At 41.5% G+C, this 18197-nt stretch overlaps 4 protein-coding genes across 4 annotated transcripts in view; 1 reads left to right on the forward strand and 3 right to left on the reverse strand.

Annotated features, from left to right (window-relative positions):
- Nucleotides 1–9375, reverse strand: part of ppp3r1b (protein phosphatase 3 (formerly 2B), regulatory s1ubunit B, alpha isoform, b) — a 15499-nt gene extending 6124 nt beyond the window's left edge. The window contains exons 1-2 of the mRNA XM_031876653.1: nucleotides 9136–9375; nucleotides 3106–3145 (exon numbers count right to left, since the gene is read on the reverse strand). Of these exons, the coding sequence (XP_031732513.1) occupies nucleotides 3106–3145; nucleotides 9136–9138 (43 nt within the window). The 5' untranslated portion in view covers nucleotides 9139–9375. The remainder of the gene's footprint in view (nucleotides 1–3105; nucleotides 3146–9135) is intronic.
- Nucleotides 7–1601, forward strand: LOC116399466 (nuclear factor 7, brain-like). Its single transcript, XM_031876654.1, has 2 exons — nucleotides 7–369; nucleotides 511–1601. Exons 1-2 carry the CDS (start codon nucleotides 82–84, stop codon nucleotides 688–690), a joined length of 468 nt encoding a protein of 155 aa, XP_031732514.1. The 5' UTR covers nucleotides 7–81; the 3' UTR covers nucleotides 691–1601.
- Nucleotides 9376–11124: 1749 nt separating the features above from the next.
- Nucleotides 11125–15514, reverse strand: cnrip1a (cannabinoid receptor interacting protein 1a). Its single transcript, XM_031876651.1, has 3 exons — nucleotides 15240–15514; nucleotides 13612–13756; nucleotides 11125–13477 (listed from the first exon to the last, which is right to left on the reverse strand). The coding sequence occupies exons 1-3, from the start codon at nucleotides 15416–15418 to the stop codon at nucleotides 13313–13315; spliced, it is 489 nt and encodes a 162-aa protein (XP_031732511.1). The 5' UTR covers nucleotides 15419–15514; the 3' UTR covers nucleotides 11125–13312.
- A 323-nt stretch (nucleotides 15515–15837) lies between these two features.
- fbxo48 (F-box protein 48) lies at nucleotides 15838–18128 on the reverse strand. Its single transcript, XM_031876671.1, has 3 exons — nucleotides 18069–18128; nucleotides 16709–17043; nucleotides 15838–16529 (listed from the first exon to the last, which is right to left on the reverse strand). The coding sequence occupies exons 2-3, from the start codon at nucleotides 17009–17011 to the stop codon at nucleotides 16368–16370; spliced, it is 465 nt and encodes a 154-aa protein (XP_031732531.1). The 5' UTR covers nucleotides 17012–17043; nucleotides 18069–18128; the 3' UTR covers nucleotides 15838–16367.
- Between the last annotated feature and the right edge of the window lie 69 nt (nucleotides 18129–18197).

Consider the following 18197-nt stretch of genomic DNA (forward strand, 5'->3'; position numbering starts at 1 on the left):
TTTGAGGTTCAAGTTAAAGGAAAGACTGAGTGGGATTTAGGAGTGGCCAGAGAGTCGATCAACAGGAAGGGAAACATCACAATGAGTCCTGAGGATGGTTACTGGACCATAGGGTTGACAAATGGAAATGAGTATGAAGCTCTTGATGCACCGTCGTCAGTCAGTCTCTCTCTGAAGTCTCGGCCTCAGAAGGTGGGGGTGTTTGTGGATTATGAGGAGGGTCTGGTCTCCTTCTATGACGTAGATGCTGCAGCTCTTATCTACTCCTTCACTGGCTGCTCCTTCACTGAGAAACTCTTCCCATACTTCAGTCCTGATTGTAATGATGGTGGTAAAAACGCTGCACCTCTGATCATCTCTCCTGTCAGAGTAAGACTTTCTTATTATGTTTCTCTGTTACATCTACAACACATTCATTAGATGCATTCATCTCTTCAAGCCTGTATCATGACACACATGTTATGTGGAGAATAATATCCATTTAAACCCATATTTATTTTCCTTTTACAGGGTCGCTGGGGGCTGGAGATGATCCGAGAGGCGGGGGACACCACGGACAGGTCGCCAGTTCGTTACAGGCGTTTTGGGTCAAGGCGGAAGAATCGGATAAGAATGAAGCTGACGCAAGGAGAAGAAGCAAACAGGACACAGAAGGAACCGAGCTGGCCAGCCATTTCTAACCCACAATGATCTTGCTGTGATGTAACAGTGTCTACTGCACCACTGCTCCGCCCAAACATCAAACATCCCAAAAGAAAGTGATGTGTAGCCACAGAAAACACATTGCTGCTGAATATTTCATTGTTTTATAAAGCTTAATTTAAGAGAAAGTTCTTCTACATTCCTATGGTGTCTTTAGAATACAGTATGTGTCATTGTTACACCATAAAAAGTAAATGGACAAAGATGTTTAATAGAATTGATGCCAACAGTATTTTCCGTGTTGTTAATTGGTGGTCACTTTGGCCAATCTTTCCTTTTCCAATGTAAGAGTCAAAGGACCGAGGATGTTGTGTGCTCTATGGATTGTAAAGCCCTCTGAGGCAAAACTGTGATAAATAAATTAAATTGAAAAGACTTGAACACCAAACATTGAATAGAAGAGCCTAGTTTACACATGAATAGTATTTTGTTACTGTTACAGGTTAATGTAACCCTTAAGATTTCATTGCCTGGTTGACGACACCTCCTGGTTACTGGTGGAATCAGCAAGTGTGGTTTAATACAACAGCCAACGCTTCGGAAGAACTACAACAGAAGAGCAGCTGCGGCAAAAATAGACCAGGAGCATAGAAATAGAGCAGAGAGAAAAGAGCTTCTGCTCATGCATCCGGTGAACAGCGTCAGGCTAGAATGGCAGCCGACTGTTTTCAGAAGCGGTAAAGGAAACTAATGAGACACACCTATGTGGGGCGGACACTGGAGGGGGCTGATGGTTACAGAATGTGCTCTTCACTATGCTAACGTGTCCCCTCGATTCCTGTCTCCTTGCATCTTAGTCCCGCCCACGGGAGATGCAAGCTGAGGAAGAGAGGAGTCGAGGCAACAAGCATTTGACAGACGGAGCCGTCATTTTTAAATCAGCTAAATATGAGGCCTTTGTATCTTTAAATGTAAATCAGCTCTGATGTTTTCAGGGAATGCAGCCGCACTGAATTGCCGGCTGGTCGAGGTGTGGCAGCGTATCGGGAACCCCCCAGAAATATCCCCGGGTATGCAAAGTCCGGCAGTTGACCGCGGAAATAAGAGCTCCGTCAGCGAGACTGAAAACTTGCCGCTCACATCTCAACATTTCGGGACGACACCTCGCCAAAATACACCCGTGAGGTTTGGTGAGAGCCGAGACCCCTGAGAGCTTATTGGTGGGAGAGAGACCCCCCAAAAAAAAAATCAACCGCAGTCAGCAGCGGCACCCTGTGTGAACCACTGCCTCGGTCAAACAGCAGGGTCGGGTGTTGCTCGCAGATTAGAAAACCAAAGATTTGGCATCGACCTTTTCCAGGCCACACGGTTCAAGAAAAGGCCGAGCGGTTTCCGGGAATCAGCATGCAGCATGATAGGCAGGTCTGTGGGTTTGGAGGGCCGAGACAACGCACAGGTCATAAATCTTCCCCCCCACCCCCCCAGTCTTTAACACCTTTCCTAACAGCTCGTTAGGACGCAGGCCCCACAAAACCTCACACTCACTCAGAAAACGTATCGTATACCAGCAACGGCTGATGTAATTCTGAGACCCAAGTTCAGCTTACACCACCGTCCGTCCTCCTGAGGGGGCTGCTGCTCAAAAAGTAGGTCCGGGCCATTACAGTCATTATTTTCTAGTTAAGCTTCGAGCTCCCCTCTCTGGAGCGGGGAGGGTCAGAGCAAAGCTCCAAACTAATTAAAACTGGGATATTGTCGAGACTAAAAATAAACAAGGTTTTCCCAGCAGCCCTGACAATGACCTTTACAGAGGGATGAGGCATTTTTAGCCTCGCAGTGCCGGGAGTGTGTGTCACACTGCCAGCAGAGGCCTGCAGAGGAAGGTGCAGCATGTGGCGACGTTTACGTCCACCGTCGTGTATCCCAAACTCAGTGTGAGCATGTGGGACGATCACCGTCCCATAGTGCAGGGTAACCACACTTAAAACAATGTTTACATCGTGTGTATGTTGCAACAAGTATTAAAACCTTTCCAGCCTTGAAAGTTGGCAGATAATACTTCATTAGATTGTTTTGTATCATTTCTTTTGATCAGAAACATCCAGATTTAAACCAAGTTAATTCTACAATACTGACAATATCACGCACTGAATTTGATGTTTGACTTGGTTGTGCTTATTTGGTTAAATGAAGAAAAATGGGTTTGTAATTTTAAGTATAATTCTGGTACAGGAACATCCTGTTGATGCTGCACATCCAACAGTCATTAGAATAAAATAATCAAATAAAAATAATAAATCTAAATAGTTTATTCAAAACTAAATCCTCACCTGGATATTTGCTTTATAACACACTGTTAGAAGCCTTTTCATAGTCTAAATAAATAAAGATAACACAGATGAATCCTAACCAGTCACACGAGCATATTGAAAACTGAAGGACCACTGACTGGTTGATACTTACAGTGCGAGCACATGTCCAGGGCATAACTGGCTTCATTTCCCTGAAAGAGAGAGAAGATTGTCAATAAAATAAAAAACAAAAAGGAAAATCTTTTACCAAAAAAGGGGCAAAAAGCTTTTAAGAGAACAGAGCAGGATTGTCGTCTCTTGGATGCTTGAATTGTGTGTGTGGGCATGTGTAGAGGTGACAAAAGGCCCTCAGTACTTTATATTAAATCCCTCTGATATAATGTACAGAACAGTTCTTCATGGGCCGGGAGAAATCGTCAACTAATCTGTAAAATCAACTCAAATGTAAAGAAAAGATGAATTGAACTATTTCTGTGTCCCGTTCTCAGCCAATTGTTGGTGCTGTTCATAATGCATGAGCGACAGAATGATCCGGACTAAACTAGGCCAACGCGCCGCCTCGATTCTCCTCGTCTCATCTCTCGAGGACTTGAGTCAGGCTGCAGATCCATATTTCACATCATTGTCCGCCTTCCAAAAGAGCAAATCCTCACATTTGAGAAGCTGCGATTGACACTTTTAACAGATAATTAACGGATGAATAGATTAGTTGTTGATTTATGTGTAAAAGTATAATCAGAAAAAATAAAACACCTCAAAGCATAAAAATGTCCCCTGTGACTGTTACTGTTAATATTATATAATTAGCTTATTACTACATAGTATAAAGAAAATCGGTAAATAATAATAATAATAATTAATTTAGAGACGAGATAATATTTGGTATTTTTGCTTGAACAAATTGGCTAAAACAATTAATTGATCATCCAATAAGTTACCAATTATTTAACCGTCGATAGATTAATCACTTAAATATTTAAGTTCCTGCAATAGAGAGCGAAATATTATATTATTTTTGTAAAGGAGGAACCGGGTTGGTTTGGATCTTGAACACGAGCCAGTCTCTGCAAAATTACGGTGAAAAACAACATCGTTCCAAAAAACATTCCATTTTGTTTTCCTCAATCAGTGTCGCTCCACATTAAATGATTCCGTTTGTGAGGTTGACGGAGGCCGACTGAAGAGCCGATTCGGTTTCTTTGGACTGCTGTGGCAGCCGCTCAAACATTCCTCCTCCCTCCTCGGGGAACTCCACATGCAGAGGTCTGCTCCGGCTTGTTTTCTGACACTGAGCCCAACACACACTTGGCTCTGATGGCGGGCATCACATGGGCCGAGGACACTACGCGGGATTCCCTTTTTATCTTGTGAGTTACTCATGACATTGGTATTTGGCTGCATTCTGTTTGGATGCTGTCGTGCGGTTAGCTGATCAGTCTTACTGATTTTCACAGTGCGTGCGTGCGTGCGTGCGTGCGTGAGAGCTATAGGGCTGCCATTAATGACTAATTCTCTATTAATTAATCTACCAATTATTTTACCGATTAGACAATTAATCTAAATGATTAAATCTCCACCAAAGAATCCAATAAAACATTTTATTCATGTTCATTTGATCTTGGCAGACTGCAGTCTACGTCGTTGTATAATGCAGCACAAAAAACACAAAAAAAAAGCTTCCAGAGCCAACAACACAAATTACAAAACCGTAACTGATTTGTTCTCACCGGTTAGATCATCAAAATGAGAAAAAAATAACAGCTTCATTTCGCGAGCAGCTACGTTAGCATTAGTGACAGTTTGTGTGCATACCCAATGTTAAAGCGTAACGATAATGCACCTCAGAACTGATTTAGAGGAAGGTAGACGACTGAAAAATAAGAAGGTATCCACCGTATACCCTGTACTAACAATCTAAACGTTACCTAAAACTAGATAGACCAATCCTAAGATTAACATAGATTATGTTACAAAAATCTTGAAACACCACTGCACAAAATATCCGAAATCTATAGCTAGTGTAGCCTATAGCTACATGCTGCAAAATGAGTTCATGAATGCAATGAGAGTGAGACATCTGGTGGCTGAATGTCATCAAAAGCACCTTTAACTTCCTAACACCAGCTCCAAGCAGCTTATAACAATTAAAACTAGCAATGCCAAGATAAATAAAATATATATATATATAAAAATATGCATAAAACAACAATACAATCATTTATTTCCTGATCATTTGAATCGCGTGTTTTTAATGCAAATAACTACCATCGATGACAATAACAAAGTAAAAGGTGACCATTAACATTTAGAATTTCTTAATTGGAAGTTGGTTTACAGAGACTTCAGGAGGGTTGATGTATTTACAACTGGTCACATGGTTACTTTGGCATGCATTTAACACACCAGTCATAATTGTGTTTTAATGTTTAAATGCATCTCAATGTACAAAACAAACCCTTGAAACTAAATATCGTATTAAGAGGACTACCTACAACCACAACGCATAAAGACCATTCAAACCAATAGAGTGGTCCTCTCAGCCATCTGACTGGACCCAACCAAGCTTTTGTGGGAGGACATTCCCAACTTTTCCACGGTACAGTACGTCAACAACAAATCACTGCACTTCTGACACAGCTACTGTACTTCTTGGAGTGTCAGTAATAGCATTAACGGATTACAGGAGGATTAGAACCGGAGGATCTTTGCAGCCGTTACCGTTACACAGCCCGGTAGTTCAGCAGGTCTTCAGACTAAAGTGGACTGAAGGTTATGGACAGGTGGTTCCCAAAAGAACCGTGTATGTCATTACTTATATCCGAGTTCAAAAAAAAGGTCTATGCAAGTTTAGTTTCACTCCTAGTCATCTGCACGCAGTACTTCAGTTCAGGGATTACAGCAGTTTTACTTAACGTAGAGCGACAACACCCTCGTCCTGTGGATGGTCCATCACACCGACATCCATCACATACCAGCCAGTATTAAACTCATGTTGCAAGAACAGTAAAAATACGCCTTACAGTGCGTCCCTAAATGACAAATTTGCACTAAAAGATATCATATGTTGCCATTTCGTCTTGTCACATATGACCCTGCAGTTTTCACTTGTTTATCTGATCCAGGCAATAGTGCAAGGTGCCATCTGAAGCCTTTTAGAGTTGTTCCACGCTCTACTGTGACGACGACGACGTCTCCGAAACTGTGCAGCTGTTGAAAGAAGCCTGTTCAATTACACCGAAACTAAATACACTGAAATTAAAAACATAACCGTTATACACTGCAAGTGCAAACCGCTAAGCAGGGAAGCTAATCAGGTCAATCGCTCCACCAAGAGGAATTCATTTCATGAATCTGACCTACAATGAAACATGTGCCCGTATATTTAGGGACGGTGGACGGTAACCACACCTCAGCTCGGCTCTTCTGCCACATTATTGAAAATCTCCGACATAAATCTGAGAGACATTGCTTCACGGCGTACATGACAGTGAAGCTGCTGGTGCTGGAATCTCAAACTGCTGACCACTGTCATAAATATCAGGACAAAAAACATCAACTGTCATAGCTACACAAAAATGCACATGGTTGGGTTTTTTGTTGTTGTCCCTCGTGGACATGGGAAGATGACAAAATTCACACCACGCAGACCATTGTGGCCAGGCTGGAATGTCTAATGTGGCTTTACACTACATTGAGCAGGCTGAATCTCAAAATACATGTGAAAATGACACCAATGTTCCCACTTTTAAGACATTTTCATAAAGATCACCATTCACAGAAAATGTTCCTTTTTCCTAGTCGATCCAATCGGATTGGGCGTGATCAATTATTTCATACCTACCTGACATTTTACCGGTCTATACGCTATATGACTGTATGTAACGGTACATGGTGCTACATTCTGAGCGACAACTGGAACCAGCTATTCATATTTTAATGACCAACTGAAGTGAGAATAGCTAGAGTCAGCCAACCTTAAGTTCGCCTAATGTCGTTGCTAACTTCGGGGCTAACCTCCTTCACTTCAATTAGCAGGTGGCAAGCAAGACTCAGGACATTGTGATGGGTCTTGAGGAGTTGAAACGTCGATTCACCGAAAAACTGCACACACACACTGCTACGTTTGCAGCTACAACGTTACTCTCACTGGCAGAGGAATAAATCGTACGGCTATAAACTGCTTTTCTAGTTGGATGAGGACTCAACTGAAGATTCCCCCAAACTCGTCTTGTAACGTTATATTCCTAATACTCTAAGTCGCCATCTTTCTCAGCTCAGCTGCCTGTTCCACCAGTAGCCTACAGACTGATTTGTGGTGCAATACATCCCATCATTACAGCATCGTAGAAAATGACGCGTCTGCATTCATGACAGTATCGAATCTCATAACATCTGGATAAAAAAAATATCCTGGACTACTGTACTACCATAATAGCAGCCAGGCCAAGTCAGCCAACAACAAAACTGTTGATCACTACGTGTGTTCATTAGCTGGCCACACAGCCTGGATCATCTGCATACTGTGTTTTAATACAGACACACATTTACAGGTATCTGAACGAGCAGAAAATAATGACTTGATCGCAAGTCATAAATACTATGTGTTAAACAGGTGAACAGTCATTCCCGTCTGAGGATGGACTGGGAAAAAAAATGTGTTTTACAATTCAGCTGGCTCAGTGTGGGCGTATTCTTACTCATGGCAGAACTAGGGTAATCATTTCCACACAATTTTTGGATTCATCAATCCATTTTTAACTTGCATTAAGATTTGAACTCTAAAGGGAAACACTCACCGGCACCGTACGAATGCTACAACATATACCACCGACCTATTTCCCAGCGTTGACGCACAAGAACTCTCCAAAATCACAGATCACATTTGCTACCTGGTATTGGAACATCCCAGATACCTCAACTACTTCGTCCGTCCGTATGATGTAACGTGGGCAGTGTGTGTGGCACTTGTAACCGTTACCTGCCTCCACAAAAAGAGGAAACCTTCACTGCATGGCTGACGTCCTTCAGAATTTCATAATGAACTGATATACTTCACTAAAGATTAAGAAGGACTAGAAGCAGCCAGAGTTTTCCCATTCAGGCTCCTAATTTAATGTTTGGAGAGTTTAATCCTTGAAACTGTCACGAAGACGAATACGACGTAAATAGTGACGTCTATGGTTTTCTGGGATTTTTGTAGCATCTCATCCCTCTCTCTCTCTCGCTCTCTTTTCACATCTATTTATTATTTTGGGTTCATTTTGCCTGTCATTTGCCTTATTATCAGCATCAGCTGTTGATCAAATCACCTGTATCTATATAGCCCACAAAATCACAAATTGACCTGAAGGGGCTTTCATAGTTTGCCATTTATTTTTAGATCAAACATCATACCAACATTAACTCAATGCATTTGAATTAACAAGAAGATGGTGTGAATGTCACACATCTAATACCCTAAAAAACAAAGAATGATTTTATCTGATCAAACACAACAGAGACGTCTGACTAAACTGCCATTTCTCACATAAGACGAGCCCTAGCCCTAACACTTCCGGTCAACATTTTCAAAATAAAACTGTAAAATGCAGATGAAACTGGCATACACCGTGCGTGTGTGCGCGTGTGTACCAGCTGCAAAATTAAAGCGATGAATACATTAATATAATCCAATAATATCATATACAGATAGTTTTTAAAACGTGTCATTCAGCATAATGAATGCTTTATCTTCGATTATCTTCTTTCCACTTTTACTTTGATGTATTTTTTAATGATACGACACTTCCGTCGTCACTGTGTTGCGCACTTGACGCACCTTCAGCTAGCTAGCTAGCCTGCTAGCTAAACCGTGCTAGTATTTGTGAACGTTATTTCCTCACCAGCTAACTAGCCTTTGAGCCACACATCGGCGTTACTTTATACGTGGATGTGCGACAGTACGCCGTTGAAAGAAGCAAAGAAGCAGAACATAACACAATTTAACAATTAAACAATGCTGTCATATACAAAAACAACCGTAAGCTCTTTTTTTTATGTCAGCACTATGCTAACGATAGCTAGGCTAGCCTGGGGTGCTAGTTCGGAAGCTAACAGTGCAGTCGAAGGAAGGAGAAGCTGTTTTTAACAACGACACATTATAATTTAAAAAAATAAATAATGAAGAACAGATTTATCTCACCATTTTGCTGCAAGGGGGTCTGAAGCTGCTTGGAGAGTAAATGTATAATTTATAATTTAAAGCTCGGTTGACGGATCGACGCGGGCAGATAAAGACGACGTTTCAACGAGGTTTGTGACTTTTAACGGTGAGATACTGACCACCGGCTGACTTTACGGTCTCTGACAGCGGGGGAGAGATTCACTGCAGCGAGAGAACATAGAGCCGCAGAGAGGGGGAGAGAGAGAGCAGCTAGTGGTAGAGAGAGACATAGAGGGAGGGGGGGGAGGGAGAGAGAGAGAGCAGCTACTGGTAGAGAGAGTGAGGGGGGGAGGGAGAGAGAGAGCAGCTACGGGTAGAGAGAGAGAGTGAGAAAGAGAGAGAGAGGGGGGAGAACAGCTAGTGGTAGAGAGAGAGCGAGAGAGGGGGCAGAGGGAGAGAGAGAGAAGAGGGAGAGAGAGGAGGAGGAGTGGTAGGTGCAAACCAAAGCTCGTGTATTGAGAGGAGGAATTACTCTATTTCATAATAGCAGATACCGAATAGATAGATAGAGAGAGAGAGGGTTGGATGGATGGATAGATAGATAGATACTTTATTTATCCCACAAGGGGACATTGGTTCGCCACACCAGCATTTTTGATACAGGTAAACAATCAAAGTAAAAATAAAAATATATTGAGTATAAAAATGCACAATATTTACAATGAAATAGAATCATATTAAATTAACTAACTAAACAGTAGTGCAAAGATTTTTCTAACCACCAACAAACAAACAACAGTAACAGTAATAGTTGTGTGATTGATTTGGCCAGAGGTGATTTATTATAAAGTCTTATTATTAGTATTAGTATTAGTAGTATTAGTATTAGTACTATTAAGTCTTGTAGTGTAAAACACTTGGCCATGTATGTGTACGCATACATGGAATTTGACTCCGGTTTACACATTGCTCTCAACGTACATACATGGAAAATACAAATAAACAAGAAAAATATAAAAACAAGGACATTAAAGACAACGAAGTAGAACAAAGAAACTAAGCATAACATTTAATATTTAACTACTATATAAATATATATCGAAGAATATACATGAACATAAAGAACAATGACAATGGACATTATATATATTATATTATATATCATATTTGTGTTAAATCTTCTCATAAAGAGTGATTCATCATCTTAAACACACAATCTTTGGGGGGATGGTTTACAGCCATAAACTGTATTTTCTCTCACCCGTTGCTGAGGAGAAACCTCACAGATCTCTCATAACACAAACACCAATCATCATGTTTTCATCACAACCCAATCCTGTTGTCTTCTTAAATAAGTGCTGAGCTAAGCTCTATTTTAACGTAACAGTGTGCACAACATTTTGGATGTGAAGCACAATAACCGGCTTCTTATACTACAATTACACGATAGTTTATGTGCTTAATGTTCCGCATGTTACAAGTTTATATGTCAGGTAATTCTTCTCTTCTTCTTCCTCTTACACGTCATGTTGTAAAGCTTTACACTGGCTGAATGTAAGGATGTCCATTTACTCAGGTACTGTACTTAAGTACAAATTCGGGGTACTTGTCCTTTACTTGAGTATTATTATTTCATGCCACTTCTACTGCTCTACATTTATTTGACAAATAAAGACTTTACTTATTATGTTTTAAAACCTAAAAATATGAAGAGTTTTTAAAATATGTCTTGTTTTAAATTTAGTTACCCAACAATAAATACAAATAGAGAGAGAGGGGGGGGGGGAGAGAGGGGGAGAGAGGGAAGGGGGGGGGGAGGAAGAGAGAGAGAGAGATTTTACTGCTTTTAACAAGTACATTTTCATGATTATACTTTTACTGAAGAAACATTTTCAATGCAGGGTTTTTACTTGTAACTGAGTATTTTTACTGTGTGGTATTAGTACCTGTGTGGTATTAGTACCTTTACTTAAGGATTTTAATACATCCTCCACCACTTATAACTTCAACTGTTACTATACAATACTATTGGTTCAGTATTCTGTTTTATTGACAAATACACTTTATACTCCTTAGTTCAACACATAACAAACAGCAAGGTTTATGCATTGAGATATCTTAACAAAAAACAAACAAACACATCATATTTGGCAAAGTGAATCCAGCCATGCACTTCAAGAGACAACAGAGGAAATGAGTACGAGTGGTGGCGGCACAGATTCAACACAAAGTGAAGCACTTGCAGCAATAATGAGCGCCGTGTCTCAAAGTAAAAGACCTCTTCAGCAGAACCAACAGTGGATGTGTCCCTGCGTCCAAGTATTGCGATAGAGCTCCATTAAAATCAGTGAGCCTCACTGTTGTTCCTTCATCTCCATGAACACACACACTGGAGTTTATTTTGACTCAATCACACACACACACACACACCGCCCTGCTGCCACAAACACTAAATGTGAATCAATCCGCCGCTGACAAATAGTCCCCAACAAATGCGCAATTTCCTCCTGTTTGTTTATTAAAGACTACAGTGCGGTGGCTGTTTTTAACATATAACTATACATTTGTTTTTTTAAAGATTTATGGCTTCTTAGGAACCAATGGGCTTGGAGCTGAGAGCCACAGACAGGAAGTCAGAACGTCGTGAGACAGACCTTGTTGGTTTTGGTATTTTCATGGGATTTGTTTAAATTTATAGTAACACCAGCATTATCCTTTAAAGGAAGAGTCCACCATCATCTACTCGCACTGTTAGATCTCTTATTGTCTCATTGAGGTTTGGTTTATTCCAACAGAAATGTTTTTTTTTTTTCGAATGGCAGCTCTCAAACTTTGATTTCTGGTGGATTGATATCAGAACCAGAACGTTTGCTAATTTGTTTTGGGTCCTACCTGAACATGAAAACACAGCATCTGTAGTTGGACAGTTGTCTTCAAGAGGGAGAAGAAACATTCCCTTTTCTGCTATACCTGTTTATTTTAACAGTGTTTATGTGTATTGGGTGGATTTCTCCAGTAAATAACACAATACATAAACCTATCACAATACACACTTTCACACGTAGTCTCTTCTCTCTCACTGATGTCCACGCAGTTTTTATAAATAACATGAAATACTTCTTCCACTCATAGGTGTCTTCCATCCTGGTCTTCAGCTGACGCCGTGCTAGCTGGTCACAATGTGTTAAACTCCACTTTAAAGGTACATTTGGAACATTTTTGGGGATAAAACTTGTTTATTCTCTCCTCCAGAGTAAGACGAGAAGATCAATGTGAATTTCTGTCTGTCCATAAAGATAAGTCCTGTGTTTAGGCTAGATTACCGCAAAGACTGGAAGCGGGAAGTCTACACCTTCCAAAGAAACCTGACATGCTGCATCATGTTTATTGAACAGGTACAGAAATAACAAACCGCTGACAGCAGTGGCTGAACAAAGCACCTCAAAAGTCCCGACCTCACAGCGAAGCGCCGTCCTAACTGTCATCTAAAGCCTGCCGACTACAAGATGCTAACTAGCGTGTTAGCAAGCAGAATCTGACAGCTTTGCATTAGTTGGAAAGTATTTATTTTATTCTCTTTTGAAAGACCCTAACTCAAGGGGGAAAGTCAAAATGTCCACTCCTCTTTTTAAATGTACGTCAAGTCACGTCACATGGCTTTACACGTTGATTGCAAACGTTAAACGTGTTTATTTGCACCCCGGGCGAGAATGGTCATGCGGCAGCTATTTGGCTATTTACACTGAACCGAGATAAATGTGCTGATTAAGAAGTAGCATGCTAGTAAAAGAAATAGCCTCGAACTAGTAGTGGAAGGAGGTTGTGGGAGATAAATGGGACGAATGCTGCATCTTATTTGAACTGGGAAGTCAGTAAGGAGTTACGAGGCTAAATACATCTAGGACACATGGAAGCACTGTCATGAAATGTATATACATCTTATATATAAATCTTCTCATGTGACTGTGTATGTATCTCAAAAAAATGTCCGATTGTTCCTTTAACCCTGAACGCTGAGAGCAGCAACAAAACAAAAAAAAACTTTAAAGACCAGCATAGCAAACAGCTATATGTTCTCTCCTCTTTCGGATAAAACAACACAAATACCTGACCCCTTTGCTTACTTCACGCACGCCTTTAAGATAAGGCCGTCTTTTTATTGGGATGCTGATGTTCAAAGTCCTGGTGTTTGTCGACAGCGGAGGGACGAGCCGGCTCAGTTGAACGCCTCCTTGTTGATCCACATGAGGGTCCGCGTCTCGTTGGGCTTGCATTCGTACTCGATGCTGCTGAATTTGTTGCCGAACTGGCAGTGCTCCCTCTTGTAGTAATTGTAGTATTTCGCCTGCCAGACTGTCTCAAACGTCCCTGCTTTGTTAAACTGGACAGGAAGAGACAAAAAACCTTCAATTCTGCTCTTTGATTTGATGGATCAGAAAAAGATTTCTGCACTTCTCTGAGCAAACGCCCCCTCTTATATCTGATGAAAAGGTCTCTGTGACTCAGTTGTCTTACCTCCATACCGACTTGGACGGGTTGCCGGTCTCCGCTCTTGGTGTGCGGGACGCCCTCGGTGTCGTACTGCGCGTGATAAACCACCGACTCCTCGTCCCTGGACTGCTGCTCCAGAGGGAAGACGATGCCTCCGATGTTCATGTTGCTGTGAGGAAGAGAATAAGGAGGAAGTAGTTTGAAACTGTATTGAGGGGCGTTTAAAGGCGCAGTGTGTTGGATGTGAGGTGAGGTTGCAGATTGCAACCACAGACTGTATATAAGAAGTGGACGCAGTCATCGTGACGTCACCCGTTGTTGTGGGCGGCCATCTTGGAATTCGGCCGTCGCCATGTTGTTGTTTTTTCGAAACCAGTGAACAGAAGTTACCACATTTGGAGTGAGGAGTGACGTAGAGACGTCTGTCTCTGGTAGCGGCAGCAACCTGTCAATTACAGTAAGCCCCGTCCTAAATCATACGCCGTTTTACAGTCTATTTGACTCTAAATGGAGCATCATGTACTAAATGAACATCGTGCTGTATTGAAGATTTGAAACTAGAGATTGAGAGCATAAACTCATGTTTACAATGTTTACTGAGGGAATAAATCAAGAGAGAATCAGACTTCTTTTTGCAACCGGAGTCGCCGCCCCCTGCTGGTCAGTAGAGAGAATGCACGTTTTAAGACACTTCAGCATTGGCTTCACTCTGCAGAATTGGAGGTTGCCGCCTGGTTGCAACCAACTGAAACTTCTCCCGTGTGCCAAGCGTGTAGAAAACTACGGTGGCTGAAGCAAAAACGTGAAAACTTGGATCTAGAGCCAGTGTTTGGTTTGTCCGTTCTGGGCTACTGTAGAAACATGGTGGCCGGCTCTGTGAAGAGAACCTGCTCCGCACATGGGAGAAGTTTGAAGGAAGACCTTTTGGACCAGAAAGGATTTATTTGTCACATAACTGCCTTGCAGTTATTTTCCCAAGCTACGTTAGATACTGTAAGAAAATGACTGTATAATGTTTACAGCGTGGCATAATACTTGTCAGCTTGGCTGTTTTGAGTTATCGGATAAATAACATCTTAAAACGACTATTAAAAAAGCTGCAAATCCTACTTGTATCTCTTTTACTCTTATTCCACTCTATTTGACATTTGTAGCGTTATCTTTGTTATTTGACTTATTAACGCTTCACCTTCCTCCTCACAGATGTGGATACCTCCCGTTGTCATTGAGGCTGCGTATAATTCATCTAACCCAACAACAGCAGAGGCGGCACGAGCTGTTTGTACATCAGCAAAGAGACGACGCTTCCTGTCGCCACGAGCGATGAGAAGAAAAAAAACATCACACACACACACACACACACACACACACCATCCCACCATGATGATTTATTCAGGCGGATATCGGATGCTGCAGGCTGTGCGGGAGGAAGGCCACGGAGCCACAAACATGCGCGGATATTACTGCGTTGTTATATTAATAAACGTTATTAATTGTAATTATGGAAATGGTTTTAGAGGTGTGACTTTTTTATTTCTTATTCTAATTAAATAGGAGAGTGCCCCGCGTGGCCTCCTGCTGCAGATATTCGACCTCATAATGAAGTGAATAATAATAATAATAATATTGGTTTGAATTGGATTTCTTCTCACATGGCCTCGACGTTTCCAGGCTTCAACACCACCTCGATCTTGTATTTGGAGCCCGTGAGCAGTTTGATGGTCCTGGTCTGGCCGAACCTGGTTCCGTCCACCTTGAAGAACACGGGTCCTTCGTTGGGCTGGATCCGCAAAGAGATGGAGATGTTGACGATCGGAGGGACGTCGTCCATTATTATCCCGGCTTTTAACGGTAATACGGGGTCAATATGTAGGTCCCGTGTTGAGGGAGAAAGGCGGCGGAAGATGCGGTGATGCTGAGGGAGGGACCAGAGTCAAACTGGGCAGTGCGGGGCTTCCGGTTACGTCTTTCAAAATAAAAGTTTGGGGGGTGGGGGGGGGGGGGGGGAAGTCATATGAAAGTGGGAAAAAATGGCCATTTTAACTTCCCAATGCCCATTTAAGACTTTAATTATACAATGTATTTTGACAAATAATAGCGACAAATATTCAAATTTGAGAAGCTGATAAAAACAGATGATTAAAATTGTTGCCAATTAACATTCTGTCACTTAGCATATTGCTTATTCTTGTTCCAGTATATAATATTTGAATGATAATGAGATAACAATGATGACATTTCACAACTGAATAGTTTTTGGGAAAATTTAATTCAAATCATGATTAACAAAAATGTATATATCATCCATTTCCCCATCATTCCATTAGTTTCCTTCTGTCCTTCCTTTCTTCATCAATCTGAGAGATATGAGGATTAGCATTTAAAATACTGTTTTATCATTGTATTTTTGTTGAACAGCTGTAGCTTTGTTGTGGTGTGCAGTCCAGTGTAAAGCCACGTGTAGGCTGTGATCCATAAGTTGCGTGGGTCAATACAATTAAGAAAAAGGAAATGCACAATACTCCCCCGCCACTGAATGCAAATAACAGTTGAATTAACTTCTCTCTGACAAACAAAAACAACACATTTATGATTTATTGCAGCTCAGCCATTTTTACATCAAAGAAATTAAAGTTCTCCATGATGTTTTTTTTTTCTTTAAAAAAGTATTTTAAAAAAAACTATGTACAATTGTTTGTGTATATTCGTAAATATAAAATATATTAGAGTAAAAGAAGTGACAGAGGTGCTTTGAATAAAAATTCGAAATGGGCCATCGCTCATCGGTCCAGCTCGGCCTGCAGGATCTCCCCCCAGGTCTCAGCGTCCAGCGGCACCATCTTCCTGCCAATGAGCTCCTCCGCTGATCTCACGTGGCTGTAGCGACCTCTCAGCCAGTCCTTCTTCAAACGGCTGCGAGTGTAGTTCTTCACCAGTGTGACCTGCAGAGAGGTGACGGGCAGGTCTGAGGCATTAGAAATGTGGTTGTAACCACTGATAACTTCTAACCATCTATAACACTGCTTTGACTAGCAGCTTCTCAGGTTAGTTCAAGCCTGGTCTGAGCTCCCCACTTTTTTCTTGGTCTCTGTGGGGTTTTGCTTCTTAAAAGTGGACCCACCTTCCAGGACAGGCCGTCTCTCCTGTCGCTGTCGACCTCCCTCTGACAGACAGCTCCGACCAGCAGACACTGCCTCCTCCACACCTGGTCGCTCTCCTCGATGATGTAGTGCCACAATTTGCAGGTCCGGGAGGCGCTGCACAGACTCCTGGCTTCCAGCTCGCCAAAGATCTTCGCACTCATTTCTGTCGGCAGCGTCTCAGCAAAGTTTTCGGGGGCGGGGGTGTCGCAGGTGGGTCTCGGGGAGGCTCTACTTTTAGAGACGAGAAACACGGGCGAGGTCCTCATGGAGTCATGCTGCATAGTAGCTCAAGAGTCCAACAGTTTGAGACGGCCTGGGGATAACATAGGGATTCAACGTCACAGATTCTGATGCCACGGATTACATTTGAAGCTTCATCTCAGGTGTTCAGGATTAACTTTGTGTATCTGAGGGGCGCTTTGAAGATGAAACAAAGGAGGACAATTTGTTTTGGAGAATATTGTAAAACATTTTGTATTTTTGTTAAGCAGCACATTCCCATGAATATGGAAATGTTTTTTTTATTAGATTTTGTGCATTTTATATTTTCTTCTAAAAAGAAATGATGCTGCCATAGTAGCAAACTCACTGTTCTCTCCTCAGTTGCAAAGATTAACTCACGGGTATATTCTGTCCCTTTGCTCGGTTACACAGGCATATTATATTATTATTATATTAATAGTCAAAAGCCTTTTCCTTACCCAGTTAAAAATACAGACATTGACCCTCACTATACAGTAATATAGTCACACCAGAACAGGCACACGTGGCAGTTATTCGTCACCTATTACTAAACTGCGATGGTAAAATGTACTATAAACTATATTGTCATGAATAAATATTTTCAGATATCAATGATTTACGTGTCAAAATTGGTTGTGACAGGGATTGAACCCATTTCTTTCTCCAGCACCAGGCCTGCATGTAAACACATTCTCCTATAAACGACACTATCAACATCACTGATACAAAATCTGAACGATACAATAAATTAAGAAAGACCGTATTTAATTGCTTACATCATTTTAAAATGTGTGCCTTTTGATTAAAATGTAGAATGTCTCGGCCCCTCTGTTATTACCAAAGCTTCTGTTTTCTGCAACGAAGTGTGAATCTCATTGAAATAACATCTGATTTTACTGGTGTCACACGCTCAGCTGCGCGAGTCTCATCTCCGCCCCAGCTAACAAAGCTAACAGCGACTGAAAAACCTCCGTCCTGTTGCAGTTTACAGGCTAAATACCTTATTTATTTCCGGGACAACGCTAAAAGAAAATGTCTGCTGTCATATATTTAAGCACAGACCGATAATGTGTCGTTTAAATAAATGTTTCTTACAGGCAGTGTGGTCGCTCCGTGTCTTTCTGACAGCTGACTGTTTAAATGTCTCAACGGTTGTTTACACACAGAAATACGTCACTTGTTTTGTAAAAACTGCGCATGCGTAGAGAGGGTCATACGCCGAAG

This window comes from Anarrhichthys ocellatus, unplaced genomic scaffold (assembly GCF_004355925.1).
Source record: "Anarrhichthys ocellatus isolate YVR2014 unplaced genomic scaffold, GSC_Weel_1.0 scaffold112, whole genome shotgun sequence".
Taxonomy (NCBI): Eukaryota; Metazoa; Chordata; class Actinopteri; order Perciformes; family Anarhichadidae; genus Anarrhichthys; species Anarrhichthys ocellatus.

What these genes read in the sequence shown, in the direction of transcription:
- LOC116399466 (XM_031876654.1), top strand. Translation starts at nt 82, where the DNA reads ATGAGTCCTGAGGATGGTTACTGGACCATAGGGTTGACAAATGGAAAT. An exon ending in TGATCATCTCTCCTGTCAGA is followed by an intron (nt 370 to 510) that starts GTAAGACTTTCT and finishes TTCCTTTTACAG; the next exon opens with GGTCGCTGGGGGCTGGAGAT.
- cnrip1a (XM_031876651.1), bottom strand. Translation starts at nt 15,418, where the DNA reads ATGGACGACGTCCCTCCGATCGTCAACATCTCCATCTCTTTGCGGATC. An exon ending in CCTGGAAACGTCGAGGCCAT is followed by an intron (nt 13,757 to 15,239) that starts GTGAGAAGAAAT and finishes TCTTCCTCACAG; the next exon opens with CAACATGAACATCGGAGGCA. An exon ending in CCGTCCAAGTCGGTATGGAG is followed by an intron (nt 13,478 to 13,611) that starts GTAAGACAACTG and finishes CTTCCTGTCCAG; the next exon opens with TTTAACAAAGCAGGGACGTT.
- fbxo48 (XM_031876671.1), bottom strand. Translation starts at nt 17,011, where the DNA reads ATGCAGCATGACTCCATGAGGACCTCGCCCGTGTTTCTCGTCTCTAAA. An exon ending in GAGACGGCCTGTCCTGGAAG is followed by an intron (nt 16,530 to 16,708) that starts GTGGGTCCACTT and finishes ACCTCTCTGCAG; the next exon opens with GTCACACTGGTGAAGAACTA.